The sequence below is a fragment of the Zerene cesonia genome, unplaced genomic scaffold (assembly GCF_012273895.1).
Source record: "Zerene cesonia ecotype Mississippi unplaced genomic scaffold, Zerene_cesonia_1.1 Zces_u004, whole genome shotgun sequence".
Lineage (NCBI taxonomy): Eukaryota > Metazoa > Arthropoda > Insecta > Lepidoptera > Pieridae > Zerene > Zerene cesonia.
In genome coordinates this window covers 1831530-1848771 of record NW_024045134.1, presented here as the reverse complement: position 1 = coordinate 1848771, position 17242 = coordinate 1831530, and the positions used below count along the sequence as shown (strand labels likewise).

At 36.7% G+C, this 17242-nt stretch overlaps 3 protein-coding genes across 4 annotated transcripts in view; 2 read left to right on the top strand and 1 right to left on the bottom strand.

The window, feature by feature from the left end:
* LOC119838710 (kinase suppressor of Ras 2) overlaps positions 1–9838 on the top strand; it is a 19500-nt gene extending 9662 nt beyond the window's left edge. Inside the window, exons 7-18 of one of the 2 annotated variants that reach the window (XM_038364794.1) lie at positions 49–296; positions 860–942; positions 1642–1727; positions 2114–2288; positions 2601–2705; positions 3335–3450; positions 6027–6203; positions 7194–7379; positions 7790–7923; positions 8379–8510; positions 8794–8923; positions 9103–9838. In XM_038364794.1, coding sequence (XP_038220722.1) covers positions 49–296; positions 860–942; positions 1642–1727; positions 2114–2288; positions 2601–2705; positions 3335–3450; positions 6027–6203; positions 7194–7379; positions 7790–7923; positions 8379–8510; positions 8794–8923; positions 9103–9255 — 1725 coding nt within the window. In that variant the 3' untranslated portion in view covers positions 9256–9838. Of the gene's footprint in view, positions 1–48; positions 297–859; positions 943–1641; positions 1728–2113; positions 2298–2600; positions 2706–3334; positions 3451–6026; positions 6204–7193; positions 7380–7789; positions 7924–8378; positions 8511–8793; positions 8924–9102 lie in introns of both variants that reach the window. The other variant, XM_038364792.1, reaches the window with a different exon arrangement.
* Positions 9839–13031: 3193 nt separating this feature from the next.
* Positions 13032–13910, bottom strand: LOC119838699 (exosome complex component RRP40). The gene has a single exon (XM_038364780.1). The coding sequence runs from the start codon at positions 13799–13801 to the stop codon at positions 13091–13093; it is 711 nt and encodes a 236-aa protein (XP_038220708.1). The 5' UTR covers positions 13802–13910; the 3' UTR covers positions 13032–13090.
* Positions 13911–14357: 447 nt separating this feature from the next.
* On the top strand, positions 14358–17151 carry LOC119838752 (probable RNA 3'-terminal phosphate cyclase-like protein). Its single transcript, XM_038364851.1, has 6 exons — positions 14358–14761; positions 15075–15260; positions 15538–15707; positions 15985–16119; positions 16352–16522; positions 16947–17151. Exons 1-6 carry the CDS (start codon positions 14470–14472, stop codon positions 17133–17135), a joined length of 1143 nt encoding a protein of 380 aa, XP_038220779.1. The 5' UTR covers positions 14358–14469; the 3' UTR covers positions 17136–17151.
* Positions 17152–17242: the final 91 nt, after the last annotated feature.

Here is a 17242-nt window from a genome sequence, read left to right as displayed (position 1 = left end):
ATACAGTGAATACCATATGTTATATTCATTTGTTTTTTCCATTCCCAGGGCAGCCCAGCGATGAGCGTGGGCGGGCCGCGGTCGCCGCGCGTGAGCACGGTCACGCCGATGACCGCGGTCACGGTCACCGGGAGCACGGGCGCGCCCATGGGCGCGGTGGGCGGGTGCATGGCGCACGACATTGCGCACCGTTTCACGAAAACGTTCAACATGATCGCGACGTGCGACTTCTGCGACAAGCAAATGCTGTTCGGTTCCGGTTTGAAGTGCAAAGAGTGCAAGTTCAAGTGTCACAGGTGACAGTTCCAGCCGTTACTGAAAAAAAAAAAAAAAAATAAACCATACCATAGTGTTACCATAATGTTGTGAACATCTTTATATGGTAACCCGCTACGCCACGCGGTTTCACCCGCTTAAGTCCGTATCACGTAGCAAATATCGGGATAAAAAGTTGCCTATATGTTATTCCAGTTGTCTAGCTGTCTACGTACCAAATTTACTAATTACAAATGTATACTAATATTATAAAGCTGAAGAGTTTGTTTGTTTGAACGCACTAATCTCAGGCACTACTGGTACGATTTGAAAAATTCTTTCAGTGTTAGATATCACATCTATTAAGGAAGGCTATATGCCGGGACGGACCGCTAATTTGAAATAAGAATTTTGAATGCTAATTTGTGATTTTTATTTTTCACTTTCTACCCAAATTAATAAAATTACATGCATAAACAAATTAATAGTTCGACTTTAAATTCAGAACCACCAAAGATTTGTAAAATTTAGAAATGTTAGTGGAATATTTAAATCCCGTTAGTTATATTGTGTATTAAATAATACATACTATGATTTGTTGCAGAGACTGCGAAAGCAAGGTGCCGCCATCCTGTGGGCTGCCGCAGGAATTCGTTAACGCGTTCAAGGAAAAGTTTCATAAAGACGGTGTGTTTTATTATTTTTTATCTGTATATTTATTGAAATTTACATTTATATATTTCATACACACATACATTTTTTGACATTTTTAAATTTACAATTTATAGCGATTACAATTTAGTTACTTAAAAACGGTTTGTCTTACATATATTTTTAAAGTTTACATACATAAAGCCATAAAATATAATTAAATTAATTAATTAATATAGTGTAAAAATACGCTTTAATAGTAGGATCAACTAATTGTCTTACTCCCTCTTATGCAGAGTGTTTTTAACGATATTGAGTTAACTCATAAATATATTATAGCTAGCTGCGAACCGCGGTTTTACCCGCGTAAGTCAGTACCCCATAGGAATATCGGGATAAAATGTTGCCTATATGTTATTCCAGTTGTCCAGCTGTCTATGTACCGAATTCCATTGCAATCGGTTCAGTAGTTTTTGCGTGAAAGAGCAATAAAAACACACACATACACACATCCTTACAAACTTTCGCATTTATAATAGAAGTGAAAGAATTTTTGAAATAAGCCCAGTAGTATTTGAGTTGATCCATTACAAACAAACAAAAATACAAATTCTTCCTCTTTATAATATTAGTGTAGATGAGAGTAGAGCACAGCACCTCAGTACTGATTTTCATTGACTACCCTTCCGTCATCTAGATCTATTACATAAGGATAATAAATGCTTTTATAATCAGGTGGTTATTACTTGTCATCTCCGGGCCGCATCATCCCGCCGCTGACGCCCAAGCGGAGGCAGAGGCCGCCAGCACACCATTATTCGGTGAGAAATGTTATAATAATAAAATATATAGTTATTTGAAATCTGTTGCATAGTTTGGTATTTTTAGTAGGATTTATAAGTAGCTTGGTGGTCTCGGCTTATCCCGCGCAGTCGAAGGGAAAGAGTCAGACCTGGGGGTTGCCCCCGTATTAAACTATCTCTGTCAAAAACCAGCGCCAGGTTCACGCCTGACACAAGCTGTACTAGATCCTTTTTAGATGTACGCTATTGTTACACTCTTTTCATAATTTTTATTTTTATTCTTTTACGTTTTATTCTTCTATGTACTGCGTGTGTCATCAAATAAATGTTTTTTTCATTTTTCCTTTCTTTCTTTCTCTCTCTCTCTCATTCTCTGTCTCTTTCTAATACACCGCCGTTCACAGGGCAACCCCGACTCGTCGTCGAACACGTCATCGTGCAACAGTTCCACGCCGTCGTCGCCCGCGCTCGCCCCGCCCGCGCCGGCGCACCATCAGCACCACCACCAGCACCAGCACCAGCAGCACCATCAGCACCAACACCAGCACCAGGCGGACAGGAGGCGATTCCACTTCCCCGGTGAGTGGGGTTCGTGTTATTGGATATATTTAGATTGAACTATAGCTTTTGCATGCAGCTTCGCCCGTGTTATATTCGGAGTAGTTTAATAGATGTTATTATATATACATGTAAACCTCCCTCTTGAATCACTCTATCTATAAAAAAATCTCCTCAAAATTTGTTGCGTAGTTAATGGTTTAAGCATACATAGGGACATACAGAGAAAGCTATTTTGTTTTATACTATGTAGAGATATAATACTAGCGGTCCGCCCCGGATTCGTCCGTGTCACATAGATGTCCAACGTCACTTATATAATTCTCCTTTTAGATGTGAAACCCACTGTGTCGAGTCCGAACCACACGTCGGCTGTCCAGTCACCAGCGCGGACGACGGCCGACTCCAAACATGATCTCACCTGCAGTGTGCGTAGCGGTGAGTGAATAGAAACGTACACACGGACACACACATTGGATGAAACGGTTATAGACAAGCATACACAGTAGGCAATATTGGAAGAGACAGTTATAGATAGTTGGAAATAGTGGGAGAGACATTTATAGACCAGCATACACCACAGGCAATATTGGAAGAGACAGTTATAGATAGTTGGGAATAGTGGGAGAGACACTTATAGACCAGCATACACCGCAGGCAATATTGGAAGAGACAGTTATAGATAGTTGGGAATATTGGGAGAGACACTTATAGACCAGCATACACAGTAGGCAATATTGGAAGAGACAGTTATAGATAGTTGGGAATAGTGGGAGAGACACTTATAGACCAGCATACACAGTAGGCAATATTTGTAGAGACAGTTGTAGACATGCATTCACAGTAGGCAATATTGGAAGAGACAGTTTTAGATAGTTGGGAATATTGGGAGAGACACTTATAGACCAGCATACACAGTAGGCAATATTTAGGGGGAAATTTGTAGAAATATATTCACAGTAGGCAATATTGGAAGACAGAGTTATAGACAAGCATACATAGTGGGCAATATTAGGATTTCCTCCCCACAAGTGGTGTCGTTGCATAAGGCTGCGCGCACATTGCAGAGGGCTCCGGGCAGGTGTCGCTGAGCGGCTCGGGCTCCACGGACAGCGGCGGCGCCGCGCGGGACAACTCCGTCGAGCTCGCCGCGCACGACGAGCGGTGGCCGCGCCAGAACAGCGTGAGTCTCTTGCTCAACGTTTGATGCGAAATTAATCGATATTGTTATTGTTAAATAATTTATATTATATTTATAAATTAATTGTTGTTGTATATTGTTTTCATTGTTATTATTAAATATAATGTATTATTAGAAAAAAAATATAAAAAATGAAAAAAAGGTGTGTGTGCGATTCACACACGATAGAAGTGAAACTTCAGTAAATCGACAAAACAATGAGATGAATATATAGAAAATATAAAATAGTATGTATATTTCTGTCTCACTCTTTGGCTTCATTCTACACATTTTTATATTTGTGTCTTTTACCTGTCGTTTTTTCCGTTGCATCAGGTTTGAAATCACAACGATTCTAAAGAAGTTTCACTTCAAAAAAAGCTTTCAAATATGTCAGAACTTTAACTTCTTTATGTGATCAATAAGTGTGTACAACTAGTCACATTAAAATCAAACTCAAACATTTATTTATTCAATTAGACTTCTTATAGAAGTACTTTTTGAATGGTCATTTTATACAATTTTAACATTTACCACCGAGTTAAATATTACGATATTCCGTAAGAACTAGACCAAATTTAAGTGGGACCTCATGTATATGGGAGGAAAAAGATTTCTAATAAAGAAAGAATCATCATAGTCGTTTCAACCAGGCAAAATTTCTGACCTAAATAACTCAAGAAATACAGTCGCTTTGAGAACCACCTCCTTTTTTGAATTCGATTAAAAATGCATTCTTAATTTTATTTTTTTTATTTATACTCGCTCACAGTTATATGCGTAATCATTAACCACTATACGGAGGAGGTAATCTTTAAGGTTAAAAAATCAACAAACAACAATAACTTTCACACAGCGGGTTGTCTGGAAGAGATCACGCTTTAGTCATAAGGTCGCCTTCTGTGCTGGTCTTGTTTTTACTCTTTTTTTTTTTGTAAGTTCTATTTGCACACCAGCACTATAAACAATAATATTCGTAATTACATCGTGGTACATATATAGCCTATAGACCTCTTCAATAAATGGGCTATCTAACACTGAAAGAATTTTTCAAATCGGACCATAAGTTCCTGAGATAGGTGCGTTCAAACAAACAAACTCTTCAGCATTATAATATTACTAGCTGCGCCCCGCGGTTTCACCCGCGTACGTCCGTATCCCGTAGGAATATCGGGATAAAAAATTGCTTATATGTTATTCCAGTTGTCCAGCTGTCTACGTACCAAATTTTATTGCAATCGGTGTAGTAGTTTTTGCGTGAAATGGGAACAAACAAACACACACTATCATTACAAACTTTCGCATTTATAATATTAGTAGGATAGTAGGAAGGATTAATAATTAATTAAAGTGGTAAGTAGTGTTAATAGTATTATAGTATAGATGTGTAAACAATACTATTAAAAGCAAGCTTCGAACAAAACTTTCTTATCAGTGTTCCGAGTTAATAATTCATTTCCGAAATGACGTTTGCGATAAGCGAGCGACGCAGTGCGTTCGGTGACTTTGTGTTTATTGTTGTTTTCTTTCGTATTTGCTTCGGTTTTCAAATGGATTCAGCTATGTCGAGTTTGATACGTCGGAGGAGATTGTTGTTCGAGGAAGTATGTTATTGATGTATTGGTTTTGTTTTTTTTGCTATTTATCTATCTTAATCTTATATATAAAACTTTCCGTGTCACAATTTCAGTTACCGAACTCGTCCGAAACGGCTGGACCGATTCTTATGAAATTTTGTGTGCATGTCGGGTACGTCTGAGAATCGGCCAACATCTATTTTTCATAACCCTAAATGATAAGAGCAAGGCAAAACAGCGTTTGCCGAGTCAGCTACTATTATATATAAATTTCGTGTCACATTGTTTGTTCGCGATTGACTCGTTAACCACTCAAGCGATTTTAATCAAATTTGCAAACCAGTGTGTACTAATAGTGCCTCTGCGAATGCGCCGCCCGCTTTTTTGGGGTAAGGGAAAAGGAAAGGATTAACGACTGGAAAGAAGGAATGGACTGGGACGGGTGAGGAAAAGGAAACGGGCCGTTGTGTGTTTGTTTTATGTTTGACTGGGTTAACCGATTTTGATGATTCTTAATATTTGAAACCTGGGTGCCCTACATGGCATGACGTTAAAATTTGATCCTAGTCTTGATATATTGAAGATATTTTGTCATAAACGCGCAGCAACGCAGTTATCTCACTGATTTTCAGTGGCCCCTATGTGACAGATGGAAGTAGGAAGTTGGAAGCAGTCTCAAATATTAATTATATAAATACATTAAAATGATAAATTCGCATAGATAAATAGATCATTTAAAATTATACATAACAGATTCATAAACAGACTGATAATGTAACAATATGAAATAAATGTGGTAAACTCGCAGAGTGTGAGAAATTTTTGAAAAATAGATAAAATTTGACCACGACGCGGGATGCGAACCTGCGTCTTTTTGCCAAAGCGCAGCATATCAATCAAATTTTGATCTTTTAAAATTTCTCATCTATAAAGCATTTCAATGCTATATAGCACGGAGACTAAGGGTAAATTTTAAAAAAGCTCGCGTTACGCAATCCGCAGCTGTCGATGAAGGAGTGGGACATACCGTACGACGAGCTGAAGCTGTACGAGGTGATCGGCGCCGGGCGCTTCGGCACCGTGTACCGCGGCAGCTGGCACGGCGCCGTCGCCGTCAAGCTGCTGCACGTGCACGCGCTCAGCGACCACTGTGCGCCGCTCGACACCTTCAAGCACGAGGTGACCTACCCACACACCCCCCCACACCCCCTCCACACCCACACAAACACACACACAAACACGCACACACACACGCACACGCGAACACACACACCGTCGCATTCACCTCTCCCGGTCTCCTCTCGTGGTGGCGTGCAAAACGACAACGGATGGCGGAATGTACCTGGTAACGTAGCTTCGTAATTTCCTAAATGGCAACGGTCCCTAAGATACTGCTGTTTTAGTATTAACTCTAACGCACTTAACATAAAATTCGTAATCCTCTGAGAGAAATAGTCTCAGTTTAAGTCAAATTAAACTCATTCCCATACCATTATAAACTCTAACCGGCTAAACCGACTCCTAAGACTTTATATCCTTTACACATGTCATATATGCTATACAATTATAGACTCTAACTTTATAAACACAAGTCTGACATTCGCCCAGGTGGCGAAACATACTAAATTAGATGTTGCACAATTATAGACTCTAACGCTATAAACACAAGATTGACATTCCCGTATCCAGGTGGCGACGTTCCATAGACTTAACCATTGCCATTATAGACTCTAATGCAATAAATACAAGGTTGACATTCCCGTATCCAGGTGGCGACGTTCCATAGACTTAACCATTGCCATTATAGACTCTAATACAATAAATACAAGGTTGACATTCCCGTATCCAGGTGGCGACGTTCCATAGACTTAACCATTGCCATTATAGACTCTAACACAAAAAACACAAGGTTGACATTCCCGTATCCAGGTGGCGACGTTCCATAGACTTAACCATTGCCATTATAGACTCTAACACAATAAACACAAGGTTGACATTCCCGTATCCAGGTGGCGACGTTCCATAGACTTAACCATTGCCATTATAGACTCTAACACAATAAACACAAGGTTGACATTCCCGTATCCAGGTGGCGACGTTCCATAGACTTAACCATTGCCATTATAGACTCTAACACAATAAACACAAGGTTGACATTCCCCCATCCAGGTGGCGACGTTCCGCAAGACGCGGCACGAGAACCTCGTGCTGTTCATGGGCGCGTGCATGAAGCCGCCGCGGCTCGCGATCGTGACGTCACTGTGCAAGGGCATGACGCTGTACACGCACATCCACCTGCGCAAGGACAAGTTCACCGCCAACAAGAGCGTGCTGGTCGCGCAGCAGATATCGCAGGTCGGTTGTGTGCGCGTACACACGCGCGGGGAACAGGGGGGCAGGGGTGGGGGGGAGTGATCAGAGTGGCATCGCGGACGGATGTTTGATTGGATTGGATGATAGTAACAGAGCGAGCGAGACGATATCTATCTGTCTGAATAGTTTGTTTGTTTGAACCCACTCATCTCAAGAACTAGTAGGCCGATTTGAAAAATTATTTCAGTGTTAGATAGCTCATTTATTGGAAGGCTTTAGTCCAGATATGGGCAAAATAATAGTTTTTATAGCTATTATTATAATTATTAATTATGTCAAAAAATACTACCTGTAATGTTACAATACAAGTTTTAAATCTATGTTAACATACTGCACCTTATGTTATCTTATTTGAATTCTAATTGATCATTCTGGACTTCTCGCGTTTCCAGGGTATGGGATATCTACACGCGAGGGGCATCGTGCACAAAGACCTCAAAACGAAAAACATATTCTTAGAAAACGGCAAGGTGGTGATCACCGATTTTGGTCTGTTCAGTGTCACGAAGCTGTGTTTTGGTAACAAGTAAGTGTTATGTTATAGTTATTGTTTAGTGTGTGATTAGCACCCGTACACACAATATCGTCTCTATTACTAGCCCGCTAAAGTCCATATCGCCCGCAACGCACATTATCGACTCTATTATCAGTGCGCTAAGGTCCATATCTCCCGTAACGCTCGCGTACCCATTTTATCGTCTCTATTACTAGCGTGCTAAAGTCCATCTCGTCCGCAACGCTCACGTACACACATTATCGACTCTATTACCAGTGCGCTAAAGTCCATATCGCACGCAGCGCTCACGTTCATACATTATCGACTCTATTACCAGTGCGTTAAAGTCCATATCGCACGCAACGCTCACGTACACACATTATCGACTCTATTACTAGTACGCTACGGTCCATATCGTCCGCAACGCTCACGTACACACATTATCGACTCTATTACCAGTGCGCTAAGGTCCATATCGCCCGCAGCGCTCGCGGCGACAGCCTCGGCATCCCGTCGGGCTGGCTGTGCTACCTGGCGCCGGAGCTGGTGCGCGCGCTGCGGCCGCACGCCTCGCTGCACCTGCCCTTCTCCAAGCACACGGACGTGTACGCGTTCGGGTACGGTGATGATTTGTTATTGGTCTGTTTTAAGCATAGACAAGTGTGTATTTGGTCATAGATACACACCTGTCAGAACATTGCCATTCTGTCAGTTATATTATTACAGGTTAATCTATATATGTTCCATCTAGACCAGATGAAATATATATATGTATATGTATATATAGAAAGACTGATCGTATACTAAAAAAATATGCTGTGTTGGATTTGTCTCTGCTTGGATCTGAATGCATAAATAAAAACATTTGGAAACTTATTGGTATATCTCTGAACATTCCAGAACTGTGTGGTACGAACTGCTATGCGGGGAGTATCCATTCAAGGGTCAACCGGCGGAGGCGGTGATATGGCAAGTGGGGAAGGGGGCAAAACAGTCACTTGCTAACATGCAGGCCTCTAGAGATATTAAGGTGAGGCTTATTTTCAAATTTTATTTAAACATATTATGTAAGTACAAATATTTAGCTGTTTACTAACTTTTGATTTACAAATGCATGTAGCTACAAAAATAACAGAACCGTTTTTTGAATTTAGAATGCAAATAGAAATAAGCTTTTTTAATAACAATTTAAAATTTCCATATTTCCAGGACATCCTGATGCTCTGCTGGTCGTACCGAGCCAGCGAGCGGCCAGACTTCCCCCACCTGCTGTCCACGCTGGAGAAACTCCCGCGCAAGCGGCTAGCGCGCTCTCCCTCGCACCCCGTACACCTGTCTCGCTCCGCGGACTCGGTGTTCTGAGAGCGGCTCGGCGCGCTGTGCGTACGCCCATAGGGCCCTACGGAACACAGTGCTCGGACAGTGCAGTGATTGTGATAACAGTGTCGTGTTAGAAACAGTGTTGTGTTGGATGCAGTGGTTGTGCTAAGCGAAGGGAGGGTTGAGAGTACTACTTGACAGTTTAGTGAATTTGAGTAGAATTTTAAGGTGAATTTGAATGTTTGTTTGTGCAATTACGCTTCTTTTTAGTTATCATGTATTTTACGACATCTTATGTGTTTCAGTGAACACTGGTCGGTTAATAATTGTTGTATTATTTGACGATAGATGTATGTCTCTGAAGTTGTATACATTTTAAACGGGTAATTTTATTAGAAGCATAGTTGCATGAATGAATGTTTGAGTATAATCAAGTCTTTCAATGTTTGACCAAGTAATAACATAACTTCATGCATGGGTGTGCCTAATTGGATGCCATCTATTGGTATAACGGTATACAGTCCCACACTCTTTATTTGCTTTGAAAAATAAATTTTATTACGATGATTAGATTATTGAAAATGTGAAGTTAGTAAAATGTTTTATTGGTTTTATTAATTTTGAACATAGACACAAGAACATAGATATAAACATTTTACGTTTAATGTAAACTATGTTGTAATGATGAACGGATTTAAATCGCTGTTAAGGTAACTTTTTCTAACAATTTCGTAAATTGTGCATGTCGTTCCAACTGATATCAAATATATTTTAAGTAAGAAATAAAATTCCTTTAGAATTATTGTTTACTGAAAATATTCAATTCAATATTATTATAATAAGTATTGACACTGCAAAATAGAGAATAAGTGTAAAATAAAATTTTGTTAAATTTACAATATTTTTCAAATATTTCATTATACTGTGAGGTAAGAACATGTCTTACAAACATTTAAAAAGAAAAAAAAAAAAAATTAACACTTCAAACAATACTGCATGTTAATTGATTACTTTGTTTTAATGTCTACATAGTCATTTAATGCAATGTTTGTTTAAAATTGTAGCAAAACGACGAAATCACTATTGTGACAAAAAAGAGGCGAAGAACGCAATAGATTTAAAAAATAAATTGAATTTATTACTATACTAGTTATAGTTTTAAAATTCAATATGGTCATTTTATACAGAGATTGGGGAATACTTTTGAAATTTTCATTTTATTTTCCAACCCACGTTACCAGAAACGAAGTAGATTCTCTAATCGACTATATTTTTTAATTTTATTATGTTACTTAATAACCTGTGGGTAACTGTGGGATTTCAACCGATTGGCGTGATTTTTATCACATTTGATAGCAATTTATTTTGTAAAATAAGTCATCGCGTCTTTTATGTTACACTCTCAAATTAAGAATTAATTGTATTGTTTACATTTGACTTTATGGTTTCCATCCAGGTCTCGGAAACTTAGTGAAACAGCTGTTTACATCTGCCCTTGTCCTACAATGGGATTTTTGTTATACCTTACAATATTATGATATATGATATGTGATTACTAACAATAAAAAAAAATTGATATGTTTTTGGGGTCTGTCTCTCAAAGTTATAAATTAATCGATCACAGTCGTATATAATATAATAAAGGAAAATTGGTTAGATTAAAATATAGGTTATTAGTATCATCAACCTTAATATAACTGTGAGACTGTTTCACTTTCTGTCACAATGGAAATATCAGATCCATATGCTTTTTATAAAGAAAGTTAAATTGGACACTAATAAAAGCTGCGTCATTGGAATCCAAGCAAATAAATATAGTTACACTACACCTATGATATATACTAATTATGACCGGTGATTTCATCCATGGTGGAAACCATGTCAGCCATACAGAAATTTCTTTAAAAATGTAGCATACCTTTGATCCTGGGTCCTCTACTAATTTTTATTTCAAATTTTTCATGCAAATCATAGTGGTTTACCAAAGAAAGTGTTACATATGAACAGATAGAGATATTCTTAATGCCTAGCTTCCCATTAGAGTTGTCAAAGGTAAAGTAATAGTCACTGGGTTTTACTCACATAACTTCCGTTCCCTTTTCTATTATCTATATACCTTTCTCGGATCTAAAACTATCCTTGTACAAAATTATATCTAAAGTGGCTCAGCCGTTTAAATGTAAAGAAGAGGCAGACAGACAGAGTCACTTTCACATTAACAATATTAATATTATTGTTAATATGACATTTGAGAAACAGAACCTCAATGTCTTAAAGGCAATGCTCATTATACTTTATAATTATAATGTTAAAGTAAGAATCGAACGGGTCCTTGCTACTTAGTATTGTAACGAGAAAGCACCATACTTTATCACTTGTTAAGCTCTGATCTCTGATGTCAATAGATTATAGTATTTTCGTATTTGTAAGTAAATACTGAAAATTCGACTGCGTTTAATATAATTGTACATAGCGTGTGGAGCTTTTTGTTGTGTGCAATGGTTATTTAATGTAACAATAATTTTTTATCAATTCTTGTATATACACAACAATCACATAAAATTCTCTCTCTGCTCTAAATGTAGGTGAATACTGGAAAGTAGTTTTTACTCATTTTCCACCTTTTTAATTAAATTTTTTATGAAATCATAATGATCAAAGTATTTTATAGATTTTCAATTGCACACAACAAGAATTTTATTGAAGTTAATAAGGGTTTTTTCAAGGGAATTGTATCTTAAAAATAGATAAGTCTTCAATCAAAATATTGATTGTATGATTAGTTTGTGAATTTATTGTAAATATATTATTAATCTGTATTTCTTCTATTATCATTAATGAATATTCACATATTGAGTGAACATATTTTGTATAGATGTAGATAAAAATTGGCACCTTGAAATGTTATAATTAAATTTGATTTTATCAATTTTATAAAAAAAATTTCAAGACTTCATTACAATACCATTATAGTCATTTTCTAACTTGTATTATAAACATAATATTCTACATCTAAAAAATTATCTTACCCTATAAATTTATAAAGCAATGTGATTCAAAAATCATCCCTTACATAATGAAATTTTATTTTTACAAGAGGCTTTCTAATTAAGGTGAAATTGTAGCTTTTTAAAGAACATGCATTTTGTATTTATTTTCCTACTAATGTAAACTATTGTCTATGATGAAATGTAAAAATTGTAAAAACATAAACATAGCTTAACTAATGTATAAAGTTAAATAGCTTGTAATTGTTATTTTATTGTTTACTAAATTATTATAAAATAAGATAGAAATTTATTCTGGTCACTCAACTCCTATTATTATTATGATAATGTTATGTATTGATAATGGAGTACAGGCCACATTGATATGTATATAGAGCAAGTGGCCCGACTTGATCAATTAATTATTCATAGTTTGACACAATCAGTTTTGCAGTTTTGACAAACGGTTACTTTTACTTGTCGAACATCATCCTTATGGGAAATAAGGTCTGATCAATTGAAAAAATTGTTTATTTGTATTTGCTTAATTAGGGTTATAAGACAGGTTTACTTTTACCCCACCTATTTGATTAGTTTCATGTGATTTAAAGTGAATTAACTTTGTTATTTCTTGACTTATAGTTTGCTGAGATGATATACAGTTTGTATAATTGTACTTGACAAGCTGAAACCATTTTGTTTCATATCGATTGGTAAAAGTAATCATTGCATTAAGTACAGATGTTGTACAGTTGGATGTCTGAGTAGTGTTACACACGTATTGAGATTTCCGTTACTAGGTTAGTTGCATTTGCCAAAATAAATCTCCCATCACTGTTCTTGTCTGTTTTATTTAAACCTAATGCACCACAATATTTATAAACAAATTATTATGAAATATGTCCAGCTAGAATAGTGGCTATATTAGTACAAATACTCTTAATTTCTTCATTGCTAAGGTATTCGGCGCCCAATATGGCATTACCTACAGCTATTGTTTCTCTCATTGTGTTTGCTTTTATCCAAATCCTACCATTCATACCCGCTGCTAATTCAAAAGGCCACTCGTTTTTAATAGAATCTAGTAGCGGGCAATTTGGATTAAGTATTTTTCTTATAAGATTCAATGAGCATTTAAAAACAAAACCGTCAGTTAACACGCCAAGGCGCCCCTTTTTGCCGTGCGAATCCACGCAAACTAGCTCTGGTTCCATATCTTTGCTTGCGACTAGCATTTTCGCATATACAACATCTCCGATTTGAACTTCTGGTCTGTTCTTCTTTGTAGCACCTTCGAAAGATAGATATGATAACGCCGCAGTACAGCTTCCTCCCACATCGACTCGAAATATGTCCCCCGCCTTTTGAACAACTACGCCGATGACATTTTCGCCCTTCGATGGTACGTATCGTTTCTGGTAACTGTCTACCCAGAAGGTATTTGGATTTCGCTTCCTCAAAACTCCAGGTTTTGTAACAAAAACATGGTCAGTTTCTTTTCGTAACCCCGGACCGATTACAACTTTTGACTTGGCACCAACGGTTGATATTTCATCGCAATAATCACCCGGTAAAACGACGTCACCAATTACTACTTTCATCGTCAGAATATAAAAAATACAGTCTTAGTAAAATTGTTAATTGCTATCAAAATAAACACATGTCTGATCGCTGAAATGAAATGTCGCTTTTTGACGTAAAGAATAGTGATACTGTGGTAGTGACATGTGTCATGTGTTGTTGGTCGATACCAAACTTTATAATGCCTATCTAACTGTGCCTCAAGTACCCGACGCGCGTTGCTGCGCCAGCATCCATGGTGGCGAGTGGCATCAATAAGCATATTATACAAACCTCCGTGGAAAAATATTATTAGAAACTAAATTCAGTGAAGTATTTTGACGCATTAGGCTGCATTCTTTTTTTTATCATTTTTCATCACTCCGGTTTTCCTTTTCAATCACTTTTTTTATAATATATTCGGGTGCATTTTATGATGTTATTTCCCTAATAAATTTCCAGATAGGATAATATATGCGTATTAGTGAAGGAAGTTATTAAAATATACAAATTTTAATTATATATACATAATTAAAACAATTTTAAATACTGTGTGAATTTCTGATTCACATAATGAGTTCCGTCCCTGTCACTGTCACTGTTAAGTGTCAGCTTTGTTTTGATAAGGAGTTAACCCACGTGCGATCCAAAATAGACCATGTTATTTTGTAAATATTAAAAAAGTATACACTAAAAATTATCGACTACAATGCCGGCTGTGGTTCAAAATGACGTTCTAATCTATAAGGGAAGCAATTTTTTCCGCCAACGCCTATTATTATCCACACTTAGCGGTCGCTCCGTGAGGATCGAGGAAATTCGAAGTTCTCATGATGATCCTGGACTCAGAGAGTATGAAGTGAACTTAATACGACTGCTTGATAAAATAACTAACGGTACCCGCGTAGAGTTGAGCGAGACTGGCACATCCCTTTACTTCCAGCCCGGAATATTAATTGGAGGCCAGGTTACTCACACATGCTGTCCACAACGAGGCATAGGTTAGTTATCAAGATTAAATATTGCCTTATTAGGACTTAATTATTTTAATCCTATACAATTTTGAAATTAGTCATTAAAACCTTAATAGATTGAACTTTTTATTAATTGTTTTAAAAGTAAAACAAAGTTGTTTTTATACATTATATTTCCGTTCCAAAAATGATAACTTCGTCATAGGAAACAGAGCGTAATGGCGATTGAAATTAGAAATTTTTTTGTTTCTAAATATTTTTATATTTTCAATTCCCAAAGTGACCAGTGAAACTCTCATCAAGCTTATCTAGCAAAATTGACTTTTACATTACATTTCAGGTTATTATTTAGAAGTTCTTTTAGCTCTTGGCCCATTCTGTAAAGAACCACTAAATGCAGTGCTACAAGGAGTGACGCATCATGACTTGGATGTGTCTGTTGACAAGGTTAAGACGGCAGCACTGCCTGTACTATTGAAGTTTATACTTGTAGATGATGGTTTAGAACTGAAAGTGGTGAGAAGAGGTAAGCTGTATTTGTAATGTTAGTGTACCTCTCATAGTAGTCTGACTTGGTCAAACTGTAATTGATATGTATTCAATGCCCTTATAGTAAAATATTAAAATGTTCATCATAGTTATAGAATATGTTCCTATATGGTAGAATAGCAGCGCCCTGTGGTTTGATTTTTCAAGTTGTCCAGCTATCTATGAGCATCAACCATAACATCTATGTTCTATAATTATCTGTAGTTATTTAATGATGAATGGGTCATAAATGATAAATTGGATTTAATTTTCAGGAGCTCCACCCCTCGGTGGAGGTGAAATAGTCTTCAAATGTCCAGTCAGGAGACATTTAAGGCCACTGCAATGGACAAAATGGGGTCTAGTGAAGAGAATAAGAGGTGTTGTGTATGCTTTAAGGGTCTCTCCCACTATGGCTAATAGAGTTGTTGAAGCCGCAAAGGGGGTAAGGTCATTTTATTGTTAGATACTTGAAAAACATAAAATGTGTAATTTGATGTTGTGGATATATTGTTATATTATAATAAAAGCCAAAATTAACAAGAAATGGGTTTATTTTTAAAAAGGCAGATTTTTAGTTACGATTCCAAATAATATTAGATAATAATCTCCATTTTTTTATTTATAACAGACATAAGAGAAGAATGAAGCAATTTTCTGAATAGATTATTATGAAACAGTTCTTTTAAACTATTCTTTAATAATATGGTATTTTATTTCAGGTGATGCTTAACTTCCTCCCAGATGTATATATAAACACAGATCAATGTCGTGGGTCGAATGCAGGAAAGAGTCCAGGGTTCGGCATCAGTCTTGTAGCAGAAACCAATGATAAAACATTTTATTGTGCTGAAGCTGTGAGTATTACAAATAGTCTTTTTTCTTGTAAGTTTTGTAGTATTTTCTATAACAAATAAATTTGAAGATAAATGGTAAATGTTAACATAACATTATAACTTATTCCCTTTTTCTGTATATTTTCTTGGCAAATATTTAAATATATATTTTTTTTTAATATTAATTTTTTCCACACATTCACATTGACTAATAACTAGAAAACATAACTAACTAAGATATAAACATTTACAGAAATCAGTAGAAGCTGGCACCAGAAGTAGTACATTACCAGAAGACCTCGGCAAGGAGTGTGCAATGAGGTTGCTGGATGAGATACACAGAGGGGGAGCGGTGGATTCCTCGTTACAGTGGCTGCTGGCTTTGTGGATGGCGCTGGGGCAGAAGGATGTTAGTGAAGCTGTGGTGGGTTATGTTTTCCTTTTTAAACTCTTTTATTAGCTTCAAATCTATGTTTGTATCTTAAGTATATCTGATGTCTTCAAAATCTATTCGATATATATTTCGTCAAAATTCAGACTAAGGATTTTGACCCACTTTAAATGGATAGGTTTAATTCACACTTTCTCAATTAAATGCTGATAATACAGTCAAACAAAAAAACATCTTATTCAACTGATAACGACCACCAGAATGAAATAAACTCTGTATAAGAGCACTTGGCATGATTAAATTGATTTTATGATAAAATCGTGTTTAAATTTAGTGAGAATTGTCTTTATGATTCTGTATTGATCTTAGAGTATACATAGTCAATGCTTAGATATAATATTATATATCTGTGTTATATTCAAAGAAGTAAGTGTAAGTGTAAATGATGATTTTCCAGGTCGGTCCATTATCAGAGTACACAATAAAATTCCTCCAACACCTAAAAGAGTTTTTCGGAGTGATGTTCAAGCTGGAAGTACTGCGGGAACAAGACGAAGATTCTGATGAGGAGCAGGTGGTCGCTCAGAAAGTGAAGATGACGTGCGTCGGCATCGGTTATGTTAATATTAGTAAACGAACATTGTAAAAAATTATGGAATTAATATTGTGTTGTTTTACTCGACAGATAATGCCCCTGATTTTTCTGAAATTCTACAGTTTCGGCGAAATTATCAAAGTGAAAAAAAATCTCCC